General features: G+C 47.9%; 1 protein-coding gene across 1 annotated transcript in view; it reads left to right on the top strand.

Annotated features, from left to right (window-relative positions):
- ermp1 (endoplasmic reticulum metallopeptidase 1) overlaps positions 1–21905 on the top strand; it is a 57984-nt gene that overhangs the window by 23331 nt on the left and 12748 nt on the right. The window contains exons 7-13 of the mRNA XM_072517225.1: positions 2009–2221; positions 4447–4667; positions 6377–6551; positions 16630–16820; positions 17667–17819; positions 19874–20073; positions 20404–20519. Of these exons, the coding sequence (XP_072373326.1) occupies positions 2009–2221; positions 4447–4667; positions 6377–6551; positions 16630–16820; positions 17667–17819; positions 19874–20073; positions 20404–20519 (1269 nt within the window). The remainder of the gene's footprint in view (positions 1–2008; positions 2222–4446; positions 4668–6376; positions 6552–16629; positions 16821–17666; positions 17820–19873; positions 20074–20403; positions 20520–21905) is intronic.

A 21905-nucleotide genomic window follows, 5' to 3' on the forward strand; every position in this document is an offset into this window, starting at 1 on the left:
TGTGACATGAGGAAATAATTCAACACATTACCTCAAGATTACAAAATACTTCTAATTTTTAATTTCTAAATTTCCCCCACGTATTCAATGTACTGTCGTCAGGAGTTTAAAATTACATTGAATTCTGTGCTCTAGAAGTGTACCTTGCTACGTGATTAAACATTTCATTCCTATTTTGCCCCCAAGCACATGGAATACATGTATAATAAAGCTTCTCTATTCTGCCTCAACAATTTGACCGTGCCCTTATATTCTATTGAGTTGTTTGGGACTTCACAATCCCAAGCTTATCAGTTTGAGTTGGGTTTGGTCCCAGGTGCCTCATTTCAGAAGTTGAAGGATAGCCAGAAAGTGTATTGAACCTCCTGGTTCCCAGCCAGTCATTCTTCCATGACAAAATATCTGCAATAGAGACACGTCGGGCCAGGTGTACCTGTTTCGGATATTGTTAGAAAATTGTAGTGACATGGTAAACTTAATCTTGTTTTTAAACAACTTTCTAACACGGTTCAAGATGGCTACCAGTTAAGAAAAAAAAAAAACTTTCATCAGTGACGCTCACCAGTTTTTACATGTGAGAATAATCCAATGTTATATCCAAATCGTTCCAGTCGAAAACAGGGACTGCTCAGAAAAATGGGTCCTCTGCAGGAAAGACGGCGCCAATCAGACGAGCATCGCGCCGGCCCAAAGGTGCGGAATGCTCCGCATTTTTGGCGGCCTAGCCCCAACATTGAGGGGCTAGGCCGACGCCGGAGGGATTTCCGCCCCGCCAGCTGGTGGAAATGGCGTTTGTTGCCCCGCCAGCTGGCGCGGAAATGCGGCGCATGCGCGGGAGCGTCAGCGGCCGCTGACAGTTTCCCGGCGCATGCGCGGGAGTGTCAGCGGCTGCTGAAAGTTTCCCGCGCATGCGCAGTGGGGAGAGTCTCTTCCGCCTCCGCCATGGTGGAGGCCGTAGCGGAGGCGGAAGGGAAAGAGTGCCCCCATGGCACAGGCCCGCCCGCGGATCGGTGGGCCCTGATCGCGGGCCAGGCCACCGTGGGGGCACCCCCGGGGTCAGATCGCCCCGCGCGCCCCCCCAGGACCCCGGAGCCCGCCCACGCCGCCTGGTCCCGCCGGTAAATACCAGGTTTGATTTACGCCGGCGGGACAGGCAATTTCTGGGCGGGACTTCGGCCCATCCGGGCCGGAGAATTGAACGGGGGGTCCCGCCAACCGGCGCGGCCCGATTCCTGCCCCCGCCCAATCTCCGGTACCGGAGACTTCGGTGGGGGCGGGGGCGGGATTCACGGCGGCCAACGGCCATTCTCCGACCCGGCGGGGGGTCGGAGAATGACGCCCCTTGTTGCAGATGTTTGTTTTCTTTGGTGGCTTTTAAAACACTGATGTTGATGTAGGTGTAAACAAGATGTCTTGAATATATATGAAAATGACAGGCAGAAAAAGACCAGACGGTTTATCAAGTGTGCCCCACCATTGGCTGCTCCATCATGGCTAAACACTTCTTTCCACCTCCTTTGCCCGTAACCACACAAAATCGCCTGGGAGACGCGACGAAATCCAGGACCAATAAGTAAACACAAATACAGTGGAATTCCCTTCATGGTGTTACCTATGAAAATCGTTACCTTTTTATGTGACCAGAATTTTTTTACCCCATTCAGCAAACTGTCAAATTACCTCTTCAATGCATTAGAGGGTCAGGCCTCAGCGCAGCAGCTGATAATGTATTCCAAGAAGCTAGCAATTCTCAAGGAATGGATAAACTGTCAATCCAATACAACTTGTGCATGGCTAAACTTCTTGCCCCGGCTCTCCCCATTGAGAGTTCATGTCAATTTAGAGAAATCTGCTTCGAATTATGTTAGAATTTGTTCTTCATCTTTCAGTGAGTGCTTCCTCCACCATATTTGTTTATTCACTAAATACACAAAGAATTAGAAAGTAGAAGTAGGTAATTGAAACAATTTTTAAGCTATTATTCTAAACTGTTTTATGGTATTTGTAGGTGACAATATCCTGGCTGTTCTGCAGTACTTGGCAACATCTGAGGAGCTAGCTGACTCAACACAGTATCGTCATGGGACCATGATATTTTTTGATGTTCTTGGATTGTTTGTCGTGGCCTACCCACAACGGATTGGTGCTATAATAAACTATTTGGTAGCTGTGGCAGCTGTTGTCTACTTGGGAAAAAAATTCTCAATATCGATAAATCGAGGCAAGTCTCAAATTTCTAACTTTTTTGCCGTGGTAGTTTTTAGTCCTAAATATATTAGTCCTTTAACAAACTGTAGTCACACTCGACTTGAGATAACATTGCAATATCTAAAGAGCATTTGGTTCATGTCACAGTCTAGCGCTCTTGTTTGTACTGGCTCCAGGTCAGAAGGATGCCGGGTGTAAGTCGTAACAGGTTTTGAATGTGGAATATTGACTGATTTAACTGAGGATGCTTTGCATATTCAGAGGTGCTGTCGTTTGAGATATTAATCAGTATCTGCAACTGTTTCATTTTGACTTTAAGGATCCTGCATCACCATTCCAGGAGGTGCAGCAGTCTCTCCTAGTGTACTCTACAGCAATTCTACATCAACATCACTAAGAACAACTTAACTGGTTATTAGTTTCACTAATATTGGTCGATCATGTTGGGTAATAGTGATTCGAAACAACCCTGTTGAACTTTAACCTGGTGTTGTAAGACTTCTTACTGTGCCCACCCAAGTCCAAAGCCAGCATCTCCACATCATTTTAAATATAAGTCTTAATTTTCCTTATCTGTTATCACGGGTGAGTTCCAGATTATGAAGGTATCAAGGTATTCGCACCAAATTCAAAATCATTGTTATGTCATTCAATGTGACGATTGTTTTCATTCAACAGAGCAAGATTCTGTGATGTGGAGGAGGAGGGTAGAAAATGAGTAGATTTTTTGTTGTTGTTCTATATGTTAGACGGCAGCCCACAAATCTGTGCAGGCTCATGGGTTGGTGTTTTGTAGGTAAATTTGAGCCAAATTTATTTTGATGCATATTTAAAAAATTGACAACTATTCTCAGATATGTTCAGGATGGCTAATATGTCGAAATTTAGATGCTGCTTTTTGAGAATTTGAATGAAGCACTAATGTTCCTAATGTAAAATGGATAATTCTGGTGCTCCCAACAGTGACCTAATGATAACATTCCCTGGGCTGTGCTAAATTAGCTGATCTCAACTGGGACAGCAGTGTAGGCACAGCTATTGGCTCTGATCTCATCCAATATGGAAGCTAAAATGTTGCCAGTGTTCCCACTTATTATCTGAAGTAAAGCATGTACATGATGGCCTTTGGCTGAGGCCATTAATGGGCTGGGTTGCAAATGAATAGATTGCTAACTTCTGCTACTTAAGAGTTTCCCATGGAATGGAAAAAAGAGGAGTAAATAACTAGAAGGACACCAAGCTTGAGTTCATGAAAAACTCACTGCCCATATCTGAACTCGTACCGAGTTTGCTTCCCCCATATGGATCTCTTTGACACTTTGTTTGGTATCACCTCATCCTTGTGTTTAAATCCCTCCATGACCTCACCGCTCCCCTACTTTTAACCTCCTCCAGCCTTACAACCCCTCTCTTAGATTTCTGTGGTTCTCCAGTTCTGGCCTCATTAAAGATCCCGATTTTTACCACTGTCCAATGTCGCCATGCCTCCGGTGCCTAGACCGCCAAGCTCTGAATGAAATGAAATGAAAATTGCTTATTGTCACAAGTAGGCTTCAATGAAGTTACTGTGAAAAGCCCCTAGTCGCCACATTCCGGCGCCTGTTCGGGGAGGCTGGTACGGGAATTGAACCATGCTGCTGGCCTGCTTGGTCTGCTATAAAAGCCAGTTCTTTAGCCCTGTGCTAAACCAGCCCATTCGCTCCCAAAATCTTTCTGCACCTCTCTCCTCCTTTTGATTGCTCCTTAAAACCTAAAATTTTGGCCAAACATTTGCTGACCTGTTCCAATATCCCTGTATCAACTTTTGCCTCCCATTGGTGAGACAGTAGCACTGCGGTATTGTCACTGGACTAGTAATCCAGAAACCCAGCGTGATGTTCACAGCAGATGGTGAACTTTGAATGGAATCAAAAGTCTAACGATGATCATGAAATCATTTTAGATTGTCGTAAAAACTGATCTGGTTCACTAATGTCCTTTAGGCAAGAAAATCTGGTCTGGCATATAGCAACGTGCTCCTCTGAAATGGCCGAGCAATCCACTCAGTTTAAGGGCAATTAAGGAAGGGCAATAAATGCTGGCCCAGTCAGCGACATCCACATCCCATGTAATAAAAATGCTTGTGGATATTTTTGCTACATTGTGGGAATGTATGTTTTGTTCTTAATACCCAATTATTAGATGTCAAAAATTGTTTTTATTTATCTTGCACAGTGTAACTGGTGTGATTATTTACAGGATCGCACTATAGGAGGGATCTCCTTTATGGAATCGGTGTCACAATAATCTGCTGGTTTATCATCTTTGTAACCACCCTTATTGTAGCAGTGTTTGTGTCTCTAACTGGGCATGCAATGTCTTGGTACTCCCACTTCTACGTTTCTGTTATATTGTATGGGTCAATAGCCCTTGCGAAGCTCATACTGATTCACACGCTTGCAAAAAACCTTTATTATGGAGTAAGTATATTGGTTCTCCTTTCAGTTTGTTATTTGTACTCCATGTATTGTCAATTGATGCCTAATATTTTTCACTTCTATTTCCTCTTCCTGTTCACTTCTTCAGACACTCTCAAAGCCTAAGTGGCTAAACTAGCACTAGGGCATTTGAAGATTCTGTGTGCGGAGGAACGTATAATTCCCTCATGGCTTTTTAAAAATATATATATTTTTATTAAATTTTTATTTAAAACATACAACACAACAAAGTACAATAACAAAAAAAACCAAATCCCTCCCCACCTCCATCCTCCAACACCCAGTAACTGAAAACAAGCCCCCCCCCCCCCCCCCCCCCCAAATGAACTTGACCATCTCCAAGTACAGGAACCCCCATCAAGTCCCCCAGCCACACTGAGGCACAGGACGGAGAGATGACCTCCACCCCAACAGGACTTGTCTGCCAGCAATCAGTGAGGCGAAGGCTAGAACATCTGCCTCCGCTTCTGCCTGCAGCTCTGGCAAGTCCAGCACCCCAAATGTGGCCCCCAGAGGACTGGGCTCCAAATCCACATACAGGATGGCTGACATGGTGCTGAAAAAAACACCTCCATAATCTCTCCAACTTCGGGCAGGATCAGAACATATGTACACGATTGGCAGGACCCCTCCCAAAGCATTCACAAGTGTCATCCACCACCTCAAACAACTGGCTCATCCATAACTTTGTCAGGTGCACTCTGTACCACCTTCCGCTGCACCACCCCCAGCCTCGCAAATAAGGCCCTCATAACTTCTTGACTCTGCAAAAGCCAAGCAGAGGTGCAGGGAGGAGAGTGGGGTGGGGGGAGAGAATTTGCAACCACCTTTTGACAGGCGTAGTTTGTGAGCATTTTTATGACCAAGCCAAGTTCTCGTGAGCTCCCAAGGAATAGGCTAAACGTTCCTGTTAATGTACATGAGTGCAAATTAACCAGAACTGCTTTCCCCAAACTCAGATTCTAGCCAGATCATATGTTGCATGCTATGTCCAGTTCTGGCCACTAATAATCAAGGGAGCCATTTGTGTGCTGAAGGTACTATGGAAAAGCACCACAGGTGGATCTCTGGTGTTTGGGGTTTGAGTTATGAATGATTTTCAGCTTCCTAGATTTCTGCCTTTTTCATGGCAGCAGTGAATGCTGAGCATCGTCACCCAACCCCAGTAGCTGCTCTCTGTGGTAAGTCAATATTGTAATTTGATACTCCCAACATTCCATGCATTTGGTTTCAGTTGCGTTGACCAAAGACTATGGTTGCAACACAAGACTTGTGTAAACAATGGTTTGAATGCCTAAACAAAACTATATTTTCTCGTATTCCATTTCAGATATGATTAGATTGTGGCTAAGGTAAATAATGAGATGGCCCTTTCTTATTTCCTGTTACCCACCTGACTAAGCAAAGTGTGGGAATGTCTGTCTGTGGCATGCACCTTCGGACATAATCATGACCGGTTTAAAAAAACATTTGCTCTTTTTAAAAAAAAAAAAAGATTTTTTCTAGCTTTCTAAATTAGGGTGTATGTGCCAGGTATTGGATCTTCACTCTGTCAAAAGCAGCTTGTGTAGGCAATGTACTATGTTGCCGCAAATGTTTCTTCTTTATAATGAATAGACTATGAAGACACCAAACTTAATTATTGCTGGCATGTATCTGATCACCTAAATTATCATTTTGTTTGTGTACAGAACATGAATGACTTTTACCTGGCAGAGCTGTATTTTGATGTTTCATTAACAATCTGGTGCTGCACTTTGGTTTACTTTACCCAACGAGACCTCTGCTCAGCCTATGTGCCTGGATTGTGGGTGGCTTTTCCTCTCTTGGTGAGATTACTGATTGGGAAGGAGCTTAATGAAAAAGGTAGGGCTCAAACAAAAAGGTAAATTCTCATATCTTGTATAATTATGTAAAAAATTGAGTATAAAATTAATATGAAATAATTCAAGAAATACTTGATCGCTTTGCTTTTCCTTTAGTTAACCTTCTGTTGCGTGGCACAAAAAATCTCTTCCTGTCCCTGTCCCTGCTTGTCTTCCATTCCCCAATTCTCATTGTGTTCATCTCTGTCTTTCACTTTCTGCCGATCTCTGTCACATTTTCTCTTACCTTTCATGTTGAGCTAGACTTGGGGTTGCCCTACGAAGGAAGGATTGCGAGGGTAAACAGCAGGTGTTGGGGGTCAGGCACTCAAATTATTGCTATCTTTTCACATTCATAATCTGACCAATGCAGATTTTCGGTTGAGGAATATTTGGTTACTTGTTTCATAAATCTGTCAACCCTTGGCTTTCACTATATCCCAGCTTTCATATTATTCCCAATATCCCATCTGATATCAAAAAACAACAGCAAAACCTCGCCAAGGCGCAGGAACTCCTGTTCCTGTGCAATTTAATGGTATAAGAACAGGAGGTGAAGGAGGAAAAGAACCTTTTCTATCACCAGAGGTACCAGTGGAATCAAAAGTTGAAAAGAATCATTGTGATCAACTTTTTGTGCCTTTCGAGAAAAGCAGATTTGTTGTAGGTAAATGAGAGTGTATCACTGCACTTTTTGAGACCAATATTTGAGACGATATTTTTCCTACAGTTGCATCATTTTTTTTCTCTCTCTCCAGAGAGTATATGTGAATTGGATAATGTCACTAATAACTGGGGAATAGAAGCCAAGAATTGCCACAATCATTAAAAATCAACTGCGCCAGTTCATTGGCGAGGCTTTCCATGTTGGCATTTGCAACATCAAGGGACAGTATCTTGTTCCTGAAGTACTTGATTTTGTTCATTGATGGTATTAAATTTTTTAGCCAAATTGTGAAGTGAAACTTATTTAAATTGGGATGGATTTCAGGAGACAGAATTACTTTGGATTGTGGTTCATTCAAGGAACTCATTCAATACTACCTTGAAATCTTTTTAACACTTGGCATAAACTCTCTCACAATTGACACTGGCCAGCACATACATCAGACGTTGAATGGACTGAAATGTGGATGCTTTTCCCCCCTCGAAATCTCTTATGTTTGCAGATTTACACTGAAAATATATTGATGAAAACACATGAAGTAAATAGCACAGAGTCCTTTGACAGAGTGCTTAGCTTGGGGAATTTGGTGAGTGAGGGAATTTGAAGGGTTCATCATTTTCTTAAATGTAGTTAAGTTTGCATTTGGCATCTAATTTAACTTTAACCTTTCCTTATAATTTCTTTCATAGTCTGTGGTAAACACGGTGTCTCTGCCTAGTTAATTAGGTAGCAAAACATCAGGGCCTGCCTCTGGTCTTTGTAATTCCTGCTAATACAAATAAAGGAGTTTCTTTGCACGCATATGTAGTACGAAGTCCATCATTGTGATAACTCCCAAGGAATCCAATGGGAAATTCAGAAGAAACGTTCACTCACAGTGCTGAGAATGTAGAACTTGCTACCATAAGGAGAGGTTGAATTAAATTAAGATGCATTTTAGGGGAAGTTAGACTAGTATATGAGGGAGAAGGTTATGATGGCATATTTAGATGAAAGATGGCAGATTTCAGCAGAACATAATAGAAAATGCCTGCTCCGCCATTCATTATGAGCACAGCTGATCATCCTACTCCATAACCTATTCCCATTCCTCGCCCCCCCCCCCCCCCCCCCCAAATCCTTCGATCGCTTTCGCCCCAAGCGCGATGTCTAATGCCAAACATAACACGTTTTGGCCTCGGCTGCTTTCTGTGGTAGCAAATTCCATAGGCTCCCCACTCTCAGTCCTAAATGGTTTACCCTATATCCTTAGACTGTGACCCTTGCTTCTGGAATCCCCTGCCATCGGGAACATCCTGCATCTACCCTGTCTAGTCCTGCTATAATTTTATAGGTTTCTATGAGATTCCCCCTCATTCTAAACTGCAGCGAATATAACCCTAATGGACTGGATCTCTCCTCGTACGTCAGTCCCGCCATCCCAGGAATCCGTCTAGTAAACCTTCGCTGCACTCGTTCCCTGGCAAGGACATCTTTCCTCCGATAAGGAGACCAAAACTGAACACAATGGGTGCGATTCTCCGCTCTCGCGCCGTTTGGGAGAATCGCCCGGGTCGCCAAATTTTCCCGCGACGCCGGTCCGACACCCTCCCACAATTCTCCCAAGCGGCGAGAACGGCGCTGTCAAGTTCCGTGCGGCGCAGGCCGGAGAATCGCCCGAGACACCCAAAATGGCGATTCTCCGGCACCCCTGCTATTCTCAGGCCCGGATGGGCCGAGCGGCCAGCCCAAAACGGCGGGTTCCCCCCCGGCGCCGTCCACACCTGGTCGCTGCCGGCGGGAACAGCGCGGGAATGCTGGGCGGGGGGGGGGGGGGGGGAATCCTGCACCGGGGGGCGGGCCCTCAAATGGGGTCTGGCCCGCGATCGGTGCCCACCGATCGCCGGGCTGTCCTCTATGAAGGAGGACCTCCTTTCTTCCGCAGCCCCGCAAGATCCGTTCTTGTGGGGCGGACCCGTAGAGGACGGCAACCACGCATGCGCGGGTTGGCGCCGGCCAACCCGCGCATGCGCGGGTGATGCCAGTTATGCGGCGCCGGCCGCGTCACGTATGCGGCGCCGCCTTGACGCGGCGCCAAGGCCTGGCGCACGTAAATGACGCGGCGCCGCTCCTAGCCCATTATCGGGCCCTGAATCGGTCGGGATAGGGGCCGTTTTGCACCGTCAAGGACGACGGCGCGAACACTCTGCCTCCATTTCGGAGAATCCCGCCCAATATTCCAGGTGTGATCTCACCACGGCCCTGTATAATTACAGCAAGACACCTGCTCCTGTACTCTAAACTCTCGCTCTAAAGGCCAAGTTACCATTTGCCTTCTTTATCGCCTGCTGCACCTGCATTCTTACTTTCAGCAACTGGTGTACGAGGATACCCAGGTCTCGTTGCACATTCCCCTCTCTCAATCTATAGCCATTCGGATGATCTGCCTTCCTGTTTTTACTACCAAAGTGGATAACTTCATATTTATCAACATTATACTGTATCTGCCATGCAATTACCCACTCAAATTGTCCAAATCACACTGATGGATCTCTGCATCCTCCGCACACCACACCCTCCCACCCAGCTTTATGTCTTCTGCAAATTTGGAGATATTACATTTAATTTCCTCATCTAAATAATTATTAATATATAGTGAATAGCTGGGGTCCTAACACTGATCCCTGCGTTACCCCACCAGTCACTGCCTGCCATCTGGAAAAAGCCCCATTTATACCAACTCCATTTTCCACCTGCCAGCCAGTTTTCTATCCATCTCAATACACAAACCCCAATCCCATGCATGATAATCTCTTATATGGGATTAGTCAAAAGCCCTCTAAACCACATCCACTGGTTCCCCTCGTCAACTCTACTAGTTACATCCTCGAAGAATTCCAGTAGATGTGTCCAGCATGATTTCCCTTTCATAGATCCATGCTGACTCTGTCTGCTCCTGCATCAGTTTTCCAAGTGCTCTGCTACAAAATCTTTTATAATGGCCTCTAACGTTTTCCCCACTACTGATGTCAGGCGGACTGGTCTATAATTCCCTGTTTTGACTTCCGGTTGCGGCTATGCGGAGCTAAGTCACACGTTTGGCTGCTCCGCTAAAAACTGACTTTTGGCTCTTTTTAGGGCCCGTACGGCGCTTGTTCCCAGTGTGGGAAGGGGACAGCAACATTCCCCTGATAGTGTATGGATTGGACCAGGAGTGGCATTGAAGCAAAGAAAGGTGCGAGGGAGGAGGACCAAGATGGTGGCGGGCGGAGACCAGGCAGCATGGAGGCAGTGGGCGCAAGAGCATCAGGAGCTTCTCCAGCGCTGTTTTAAGGAACTGAAAGCAGAGCTGCTGGAGCTGATAAAGGCTTCAATCGATAAGCTGCTGGAGACCCAGTCGGCCCAAGGGGTGGCGATCCGGGAGGTCCGGCAGAAGGTCTCTGAGAACGAGGACGAGATCCTGGGCCTGGCGGTGAAGGTGGAGGCGCATGAGGCGCTCCACAAGAAATGGCAGGCGAGGCTCGAAGAGATGGAGAACCGGTCGAGGCGGAAGAACCTGCGGATCCTGGGTCTCCCGGAGGGGCTGGAGGATCGGATGTGGGGGCCTACGTGGTTACCATGCTGAATTCGCTGATGGAGCGGGGGCCTTTCAGGGGCCCTTGGAGCTGGAGGGGGCCCACCTAGTGCTGGCGAGGAGGCCCAAGCCCAGCGAGCCGCCGCGGGGCGGTGCTGATGCAGTTCCACCGGTTTTCTGATCGAGAGTGTGTGTTAAGGTGGGCCAAGAAGGAGCAGAGCAGGCAGGTGGGAGAACGCGGAGGTCCGGATCTACCAGGATTGGAGCGCGGAGGTGGCGAAGAAGAGGGCCGGTTACAACCGGGCGAAGGCAGTGCTGCGTAGGAAGGGGGTGAAGTTCGGTATGCTGCAGCCGGTGCGTCTGGGTCACCTATAAGGACCGACACCATTATTACGAGTCCCCGGAGGAGGCGTGGGCCTTTGTTCAGGCCAAGAAGCTGGACTCGGACTGAGGGTCGGGGACGAGCGGTCGCGGTGGAGTGATGGTTGGTGATTGTTGTGTGTGGTTCGAGGGGGGGTTCTTTGTTTTTCGGGGGTTGATTGGACATTGTTTTGATTAGGTCCGCCGGGTGGGCTTGTGGGGGGGGTAGGTAAACTGCTTGGGGGGGGTTGATGGTCGGTAGGGAGATGGGGCCCCGCAGGGAGGGGAGAGTCATGAGTTGGGGGTAGTGGGACCGGGCCTGGAAAGGGAGCTGCGCCAGAGGAGGTGGGGCCGGGCGAGTGGAAAGCGCGGGCTTTTTCCGTGCGCGATCACGTGGCTGGCCTAGGAAGGCTATGACTAGTCGACGGGGGAGGGGGGTGAGTAGCCCCCTGATCCGGCTGATAACTTGGAATGTAAGGGGACTGGATGGGCCGGTCAAGCGGGCCCGGGTGTTTGCGCACCTGAAGGGGCTGAAGGCGGATGTGGCCATGCTTCAGGAGACGCATCTGAGGGTGGCGGATCAGGTAAGGTTGAGAAAGGGGTGGGTAGGGCAGGTGTTTCATTCGGGTTTGGATGCAAAAAATCGAGGGGTGACGATCTTGGTGGGGAAGAGAGTGTCGTTCAAGGCGCCGAGCATTGTGGCAGACAATGGCGGTAGGTATGTGATGGTAAGTGGCTAGCTGCAGGGGGAGGCGGGTGGTGTTGGTCTATGTATATGCCCCGAATTGGGACGATGCGGGGTTCATGCGGCGTATGTTGGGCCGGATTCCGGACCTTGAGGAAGGGGGCCTGATAATGCGGGGGGGGGGTTTAACACAGTGCTGGACCTGGCACTGGATCGCTCTAGGTCTAGGTCTAGGACGGGCAGGAGGCCGGCGGCGGCCAAGGTGCTGAGGGGGTTCATGGACCAGATGGGTGGGGTGTACCCATGGAGGTTTGCGAGGCCGGGGGCAAGGGAATTTTCATTCTTCTCCCATGTCCGGGGTTCGGGGAGGGGTTCGTCAGGTGGGTGAGGCTGCTATTTGAGCCCCGGTGTCGAGTGTGGCCACGAACAGAAGGAGGTCAGAGTGTTTCCGCTACACCGGGGGACAAGGCAGGGGTGTCCCCTGTCCCCCGTCCCCCGTGCTCTTTGCGCTGGCAATTGAACCCCTGGCCATGGCGTTGAGGGAGTCGAGGAACTGGAGAGGGCTGGGGTGGGCGGAGCATCGGGTGTCGCTCTATGCGGATGAATTGCTGCTATATGTGGCGGATCCGGTGGGGAATGCCGGAGGTGATGAGGATCCTTGGGGATTTTGGAGATTTCTCTGGGTGCAAGCTTAATATGGGGAAGAGCAAGTTGTTCGTAGTGTACCCAGGGGACCAGGAGAGGGGGATTGGTGAGCTCCCGCTAAAAAGGGGCAGAGAGGAGTTTCAGGTATCTGGGGTCCAGGTGGTTAGGAGCTGGGGGGGGCCCTACATAAGCTTAACTTCAAGAGGCTGGTGGAGCAGATGGAGGAGGAGTTTAAGAGGTGGGATGTGCTGCCACTCTCCCTGGCGGGTAGGGTGCAGTCAGTTAAAATGACTGTGCTCCCGAGGTTTTTGTTCCTGTTCCAATGCCTCCCCATTCTGATCTGTAAGGCCTTCTTCAGGCGGTTAACAGGAGTGTTATGGGGTTTGTGTGGGCGCAGAAGACCCCGAGGGTGAGAGGGGCGTTCCTGGAGCGGTGCAGGGATAGGGGGGGTTTGGCACTGCCTAACCTCTGTGGGTATTATTGGGCCGCCAACGTGGCGATGGTGCGTATGTGGGTGATGGAGGGGGATGAGGCGGCATGGAAGAGGCTGGAGATGGCGTCCTGTGTGGGCACGAGCCTGGAGGTGCTGGTGATGGTGCCGCTGCCGCTTCCCTCCAACGAGGTATACCACGCGCCAGGTGGTGATGGCTACCCTCAAAATTTTGGGGGCAATGGAGACATCACAGGGGAGAGGTGGGGGCCTCGGTGTAGTCCCTGATTCGGGGGAACCACCGGTTTGTCCCGGGGAGGATGGACGAAGGATTCCAGAGCTGGCACAGGGCAGGGTATTAGAAGGATGGGGGATCTGTTTGTGGACGGGAAGTTTGCGAGCCTGGGTGAGCTGGAGGAGAGGTTCGGGCTCCCCCCGGGGAACACCTTCAGATATATGCAGGTGAGGGCGTTTGTTCGGCGGCAGGTGGTGGAGTTCCCACTGTTGCCACCACGCATGGTCCAGGACATGGTGCTGTCGGGGGTGCAGGTTGGAGAGGGGGATCTCGGCAACATATCAGGTGATGCCGGAGGAGGAGGAGACCTCGGTGGAGGAGCTAAAGGGTAAGTGGGAGGAGGAGTTGGGTGAGGAGATTGACAAAGGGACATGGGCGGATGCCCTGGGGAGAGTGAACTCTTCATCCTCTTGCGCGAGGCTCAGCCTCATACAATTTAAGGTGCTGCATAAGGCACACATGACCGGGGCAAGGATAAACCGGTTCTTTGGGTGCGAGGACAGGTGTGTTAGGTGCTTGGGGAGCCCAGCGAATCACGCCCACATGTTCTGGGCGTGCCCAGCGCTGGAGGACTTTTGGATGGGTGTAGCGAGGACGGTGTTGAGGGTGTAGGTTCCAGGGTCAAGCCGGGCTGGGGCTCGCAATATTTGGGGTGGCAGAGGAGCCGGGAGTGCAGGAGGCGAAAGAGGCCGGTATTCTGGCCTTTGCGTCCCTGGTAGCCTGGCGAAGGATTCTTCTTCAGTGGAAGGATGCGAGGCCCCCCGAGTGTGGAATCCTCCTGGATCAGCGATATGACAGGGTTTATTAAATTGGAGAGGGTGAAATTTGCCTTGAGGGGATCGGTGCAAGGGTTCTTCAGGCGGTGGCAACCATTCCAAGGCTCCCTGGCAGAACGTTAGAAGATGGTCAGCAGCAGCAACCCTGGGGGGGGGGGGGGGGGGGGGGGGGGGGGGGGTTGGCTTGTTTGTCTTGAGTGGATGTGTATATTTGCCTTTGTGTTGATGAAGGCTGTTAATTTATTATTTATGTATACGGGGTGGGTGGGTTGCTCTTTTCTTTCTGTATTTTGTTGTTGATATTTTGTGAAAATTTGAATAAAAATTATTTTTTAAAAAGAATAATTCAGTGTTTTTTTTTCTCTGCCTCCCTTTTTTTAAATAGTGGGATTACATTGGCTTGCCCTCCAATCTGTAAGAACTGTTCAGAGCCTATAGAATCTTGGAAGATGACTATGCATGCATTATTTCGAGGGGCCACTTCCTTAAGTACTCTGGGATGTAGATTCAGACCCTGGGGATTAATCGGCCTTCAATCCCATCAATTTCCCTACTAATACTGATTTCCTTCAGTTCCTCCCTCTCACCAAACCCTGTGTTCCCAATATTGCTGGTACCTTATTTGTGTCTTCGGGAAGACAACCAAAGTATCTATTTATTTGGTCAGCCATTTCATTACCCCCGTTATAAATTTCCCTGTTTCTTACTTCCGGTGATGCATTTAAGCGGAGGTTGCATGTAGGGGAAGCTCCTACTCGATGTTTTGGGTTTTTTTTGTACTTTAATGCCCAATCCCAGGGGCAATTTTGGTGAAATTGGTGTAGGAAGATATTGTGATGTCAAAGGCCCAGAAAAAGAATGACGGAAAGAAGGGGGCAAACAAATATTCTTGGAGTGAGTCAATGTCTCGGGCAGAAAAAAAGATGGCGGGGGAAGGAGCACAATGTGGCGCTGCTTCCCTCAGTGGATTCTCTGATTGAAGTGGTGTCCAGAGAATTTTAAAGGCTGTTCACCAAGCATATTGGAGGTGATGCAAAGGGAAATGATGGAAACGTGGCTGGAGGCGGTGAAGGCCCCGGTAAAAGTGGCTGTGTTGCAGAATGCAGCCGAGATAAAAGAGCAAGGAGTAAAGTTGAAAGGCTGGAGGAGGAGAGGTCATCTCGCAGCACAGCAACCAGATCACTTTGATGGGTGAGGAGTTGTGGAGGGTGGTGCAGGCGAATAAAGGGCTCAAAGCCAAGGTGAGGGCCTGGAGAACTGGTCAAGGAGGCAAAATCTTCGGATCATGGGTCTGGTGGAGGGCCCGAGGCCGACCGAATACTTCGCAAGGATGCTGGTGGAATTGATGGGGGAGGGAGAAGAACTCTCCTGTTACGAGCTAGACAGGGCACATCGATCGCTGAGGTCGAAGCCGAAAGTGAATGAACTGCCAAGAGCAGTCATACTTTGCTTCCACAAATATTGCACCAAGGAAAAGGTGCTAAACTGGGTGAAGCAAAAGGTGTGAGGTGAAATGGGAGGGTGCTGGTATATGGATTTACCAAGATTTAACGATGGATTTGGTGAAAAGGCGGGCAGCTTTCAGACGGGTGAAGGTGGCACTCTACAACAAAGGTGTGCTATTTGGAGCGGTCTGTTCCATGAAGTTGAGGGTGGCGTACAACTCGAAGGATCTCTACTTCGGATTGGCGGAGCAGTTCGTGAAGGCCAAAGGATCGGGTCTGGAAATGAGACCTGGACTTGGGGGAAGGGGGACTGGGTTTAGTCTTTGTTTTTTGTTTATAGAGTTTTAAATTTATGTACTAGGTGGTGGGAATGTAGAGGTCTTGGGTTTGTTTGACTGTGGGAGGGTAGTCCAGCTGTGTTTACAGTTTGTTATAAGTGCTTTGGGCTTGGTTTGTTTTTTCCTGGGATTGGGAGGAGGAGGGTTCGGGTAGGGGCCCCCGCAGTCGCAGGCAGAGTTTGGCTGGTGAACGGCAGTGAGGTGGGTGGAGGGGTCATGGCTGTCAAAGTCTGGTTGAGCAGGTTTCAATGGGCCTTGGAGGCGTGAAAGGGGATGTTCACCCAATGTTAAATTTTGTACTTGAGAATAAATGAGAACGAAGAGATTTATTTCACTAAAAGATGGAATTAGAATGTGTAGGCAATGCATCTTTGGTGTTGAAGATAACAGTTTCCTCTTGTCTGAAGCACATGTATGTACTATCAAAAAACTATGTGCCTATGGATGATTGTGCAATGATTTAACCTTTTTTATGTGCTGCTTCGTTTTTTCCATGTAATTTTTTTTTGGCAAATATATGGAAATATTCCTTTGTTCTAAAATTGTGAGCACAGGATTTGGTTTTATAAATCCAAAAATTCTACCTGAAGTATTTGCCAATGACTGTTATACTCCTGCCTTGATGATATATTTTTGAGTATCTTTACCTCTGTCACAAGTGTTCTTTTTTCTGCCTTTCCCAATTGGATACAAGAAATTCCCACAGGTACCGAAAGCTGAAGTAGGTAATCTGGTATCAAAATGTTCAATTGTTTAATAACTAGATAAATCTGTGATGGGGCTGGGGGGAGAATTAAATATTTATATATGCATTTGTTTAAGGTTTTTGAAGTCATCAATGCTGTAATTGTTTGATGGGTTTCTGTCTCTTTCTGTTTAACCTAGGTGCTACAGTGAAGCTGACGGCAATTTATTTTCTGGGCCTATTTATTCCTCATCTGCTGACCATGTATCTGTTTTGGGGTGCATTTGAAATGTTTACTCCCATCCTAGGTCGCAGTGGTACTGAAATACCTCCTGACGTAGTACTGGCTTCAATTATTGCCGCATACACTATCATTCTAACTACCTACTTTGTAAGTGGTCATGTTACATTAGAGCAGTACAAGGAAAAGTGTTTTGAGGAACTGGGATGAAAGAAATAAACAACACCCTTTTAATTGACTGACTTGTTTTAAGATTTAGGTTCTTTGCGTCCCTTTGCTGCTGCCAAGTTCCACTTTGACCTATGATACATTTGCGAATGGGTGTCTACACTTTCACTACTGCTGGGTGTAAACTAATAATTTGGTTAGTGAAATGGATCATAGGAACACAGGAACAGGGCATTCTGCCCAACAGGTTTTGCCATTGCTCATGATTTGCACCAGCCTTCTTGCATTTTCCTTCATCTCACTTGACCAGTATATCTTCCACTTTTGTCCCGCGCATCATGTAGCCATGATACATTAGGATAGTTGCTTGTGATACCCTCTGAATACACCTGTTTGTTACTCCGCTGGAGCATTGGTTGGTGGACATTCAGGTTCAACCCTGCATGATTCATTTTTGTTCTCTTCCCCCCCCCCCGCATACTTATTACTCTGCCCCTCACTTTTGTCTCCGACATCAAAGAGGTTCTTTAAACTATGAAAATATCCAGTTTATATTTTGTGAAGGCATTAAACAGTTAAAAATGATAATTTGTACTATAGCTTGGGTGCATTATTATTTGAACATCACCATCCAATCCAATTCTGCCGTTCCTTGACCAATGTCCATGTACCCAGGCAAGTTATCAGGAGTGGGAAATCAGGCCGATTATCACCCGCCCTTATCTACCCGGGACTGCTTTAATTTTCAATTGGAGTTGTACATCTTTAGCCAAGTTAATGTGCTGTAAAGTTTTGTCTGTTTACTCTCAAAATATTTTCTGTTTCCAGGTGAGCCTGATTTATCTGTGTAGAAGTACAAAATGGACTCTGTTGGGTTTAGTGACTGTGTTTCTGATCTCAGTAACTCTAGTTTGTAGCGGAGCATTTTTTCCATACACATCTGACCCTGCTGGACCACACCCCAAGAGAATCTTTCTTCAGGTAAGATTACAGTATAGTTGCTAGGTCGAAAAAAGAGGCATTTTTAAAATGTAGGCCCATTCTGTAGGAAGTGTGCATAGAGCAAGATCCCACAAACAGCAATGTGATTATTAGTGAAGGGACGATGTTGGTCGGGACACTGGGGAGAACTCCAAACCCGATCTTTTACATCCACTCGAAAGGACAAATGTACCATCAGAAACACAGCACCTCCGACATTGCAGCACTCCCTTGGTGCCGCACTGGATTGTCAGCCTTGATTATGAGCTGGAGTGGGACTTGAAGCCATCTTCTAGCTGAGGTGAGAGTGCTATCATTGAGGTTAAAAAACAAACGGAAAATGCGGTGAGTACGCCAGTAGGTCTGGCAGCTTCGATAGAGAGGGAGAGAAACAGAGTTAATATTTCCAGTTGATAACCTTTCATAGAATTTACAATGCAGAAGGAAGCCATTCGGCCCATCGAGTCTGCACCGGCCCTTTTGGAAAGAGCACCCGACCTAAGCCCAAACCTCCACCCTATCCCCGTAACCCCACCTAACCTTTTTTTGGACACTAAAGGCAATTTAGCATAGCAAATACACCTAACCTGCACGTCTTTGGACTATGGGAGGAAACCGGAGCACCCGGAGGAAACCCACGTAGACACTGGGAGAATGTGCAGACTCCGCACAGACAGAGACCCAAGCCGTGAATCGAGCCAGGGACCCTGGCGCTGTGAAGCAACTGTACTAACCACTATGCTACCGTGCTGTCCCTTTGTCAGGACTGGAAGGAGATGGAAGAGGTTTTTAAAATGCAGAGGCAGAGAAAGGGGCAGAATGTTCGGGATGAACAACATACAAGGTCTGTGATGCAGAATGCAGGAGATTAAATATGTTACGGACACCTAGACAGATCACAACATTGGATACGATACTGCACCAAAACCGCAACTTTATTAATTTTTTAAGACTGTGTGTTTCAGGAGTGATTGCACAAGAAATAAGGCATGTTATTTAAGAAACTAAAATTTATTAAAACAAAAGAAAAACTGTGTTTAAACTTCAAACCTAAAACCTAACAAGAACAGCTAACATGTATATTTTAACCCTAACACACGATTTCCCATTAAACAACACGTAAAGTGAACATACAGCTCTAAGTTCCACTTACACAGACAGGCAAACTTGATACTTGCATTCACAGACGTATCTTGCTGGGAGTGAAGCTCTTTCAGACCCCTTTCCGAAATCCTGTCTCAGTGGTAGCTTCTCATGAACTTTCTCTGTCGTTTTCCAAATCCTTCTGCCCCACCTGTTCGAACAGGATCCTTTTTTTCTTGCTGAGAAATGCCCAGTGCACCCCCCCCCCCCCCCCCCCCAAAACAATGGTTCTGTCAAGGAGTGTCCAGACTTCAACTCATCATTGCTATCTGGCTTTTGGTTGCCTGTTCCCGTCCACACAAAAGAACAGGGCCATGCTCTGAATAAGCAATTAACCTCCAATTTACAGACAAAGGAGCTCATCAGAATGAAATAGTCCTATATCGAGCATGTTAAGCCGGGTGATTTCCAGCTATACGCCCTTTCGAGACATAACTTAGTCTCATTTCCTGCACTGAGGAGCTCCACTCACCAGTGCAAGAAGAGTAAAAATGGTGCCCCAATCTTGAGATCCCCTAATGTGACCCTGCCCCCCAACTCACCTATAATGGGGCCATCGAGCCACCCACGCCCCACCTGATGAGGGCAGGGCACTTCTGGAGTGGGCAAAATCCCTCCTGGGCACAGGCTGGCAATGCCAGAATGCCCAGGTTGCATCGGGGTGCCAGGGTACCACCTTTGCAACTTTGCATACCACCCAGCTAACCAACCCCTGGGAGACACCCCCCTTTCAAAACCTGGGTGAGGCATGGCGAGCCGGGTAAATCCTGGAAGAGGGCCTCTCCCGGATCTAGTCACTTCTCATTCTGACGAGACGCAGCCAGTAGATGCGCCCAATATTTGTAATATGGTATTTGATATGAAACTGGATTTTGGCAACATGTTCACTTCTTTCCCTCTCTTCACTTCAGCATACAACAAGGACATTCCATGACCTTAACAGGGAAGTAATCAAGAAAGATTCTGGGATATGGATTAATGGATTTGACTACACCCTTATGTCCCACATTACTCCACATATACCTGAAATAAACCATACAATAAGAAGTTCATGTGAGAATGCACCTTTTTGTGGATTTCCTTGGTTCTTACCTGTGAGCGGCATTATCAGGTGAGGATTTCTATCTCTTGGGATGTTGGCTATCATTGGGACAAGTTTCTCTGCGTCACCCACCCTTTGTGAAGTTTGACGTTAAATGTCAGCAGTTTGTTTGACCATAGGGGACTTCAAGGCCACATTTTGGTCCATGACTGGCTTATATTTAACCGATGGGCTAAATGTGTAGACCCCATCTCCGAGAGAATTGCATGGAACAGTCAAGCATGCTAGTGCAGTAAATTATTTACCGCTGTTGAACAGCAGCAGTTGTTTCTGCTCAAGCCGCCTGATTTGAAGAAACTTTTGCTCGAGTTTACTCATCGGCTTTTTGCTGTTTTCTAGGAAGAACTGGTATCTGCCTGCTGCAGAATTTTCACCCAAGACACCTGATACTTTCAAACTGATTTCCAATAATAAGATGCCTTCAGAGTCTAGGAGATTGACCTTTGAGGTGACAGGTATGAGAATGACTGAATTTTAGTTTTTTTTTTTTGCTGAGGTCACATCACAACTGTGAAGGGTGAACATTTTATTGATTTTTTTTTTTTTTTGAAAATATATTTATTCAAAATTTTCAACAAACCCCCCCCCCCCCCCCCCCCCCAACCCCAACAAGAAAAAAGAAGGAAAAACACAACAAGCAGAAATTATACACTGGATTTCCCCCATATATAACCCCCCATATAACAGTAAAAAAATACAAATAGGGAAGCCCCCCACCTTAACCCAAACGCCACCCCAAAATAAATCCCTCCTCCCCCCCCCCCCCCCCTCCGCCCCTGGGCTGCTGTTGCTGACCTCCTCCTAACGCTCTGCGAGATAGTCTAGGAACGGTTGCCACCGCCTGAAAAACCCTTGCACAGACCCTCGCTAGGCAAACTTTATCCTCTCCAGCTTGATGAACCCTGCCATGTCATTGATCCAAGCTTCCACACTGGGGGGCTTCGCATCTTTCCACAGTAACAAAATCCTCCGCCGGGCTACCAGGGACGCAAAGGCCAGAATACCGGCCTCTTTCGCCTCCTGCACTCCCGGCTCGTCCGATACCCCAAATAATGTTAATCCCCAGCTCGGCTTGACCCGGGCGTTCACCACCTTGGACATAGTCCTCGCAAAACCCCTCCAGCGCCGGGCACGACCAGAACATATGGATGTGATTTGCTGGCTCCCCGAGCACCTCCCACATCTGTCCTCCACCCCAAAGAACCTACTCAACCTCGTCCCTGTCATATGCGCTCTGTGAGTAACTTTAAACTATTAGGCTGAGCCTGGCACAAGAGGAGGAAGAATTAACCCTACTCAGGGCATCAGCCCACAGACCCTCATCTATCTCCTCGCCAAGCTCCTCCCACTTGCCCTTTAACTCCTCCACCGAGGCCTCCTCCTCTTCCTGCAGCTCCTGGTATATCGCCAAAATCTTGCCTTCTCCAACCCATACACCCGAAATCACCCTGTCCTAATCCTACGTGCCGGAAGCAGCGGGAATTCCCTCACCTACCGCCTCACAAACGCCCTCACTTGCATGTACCTGAAAGCGTTTCCCGGGAGTAGCCCAAACTTCTTCTCCAGTGCCGCTAGGCTCGCAAACGTCCCATCAATGAACAGGTCCCCCATTCTTCTAATCCCTGCCCGATGCCAGCTCCGAAACCCGCCATCCATCCTTCCCGGGACGAACCGATGATTCTCCCGAGTCGGGGACCAAACCGAGGCTCCCACATCGCCCCTGTGGCGCCTCCACTGCCCCCAGATCTTCAACGTCGCCGCCACCACCGGACTTAACAGATTTCACAGAATTTACAGTGCAGGAGGCCATTCGGCCCATCGAGTCTGCACCGGCCCTTGGA

Source organism: Scyliorhinus torazame, chromosome 9 (assembly GCF_047496885.1).
Source record: "Scyliorhinus torazame isolate Kashiwa2021f chromosome 9, sScyTor2.1, whole genome shotgun sequence".
NCBI classification, from domain to species: Eukaryota; Metazoa; Chordata; class Chondrichthyes; order Carcharhiniformes; family Scyliorhinidae; genus Scyliorhinus; species Scyliorhinus torazame.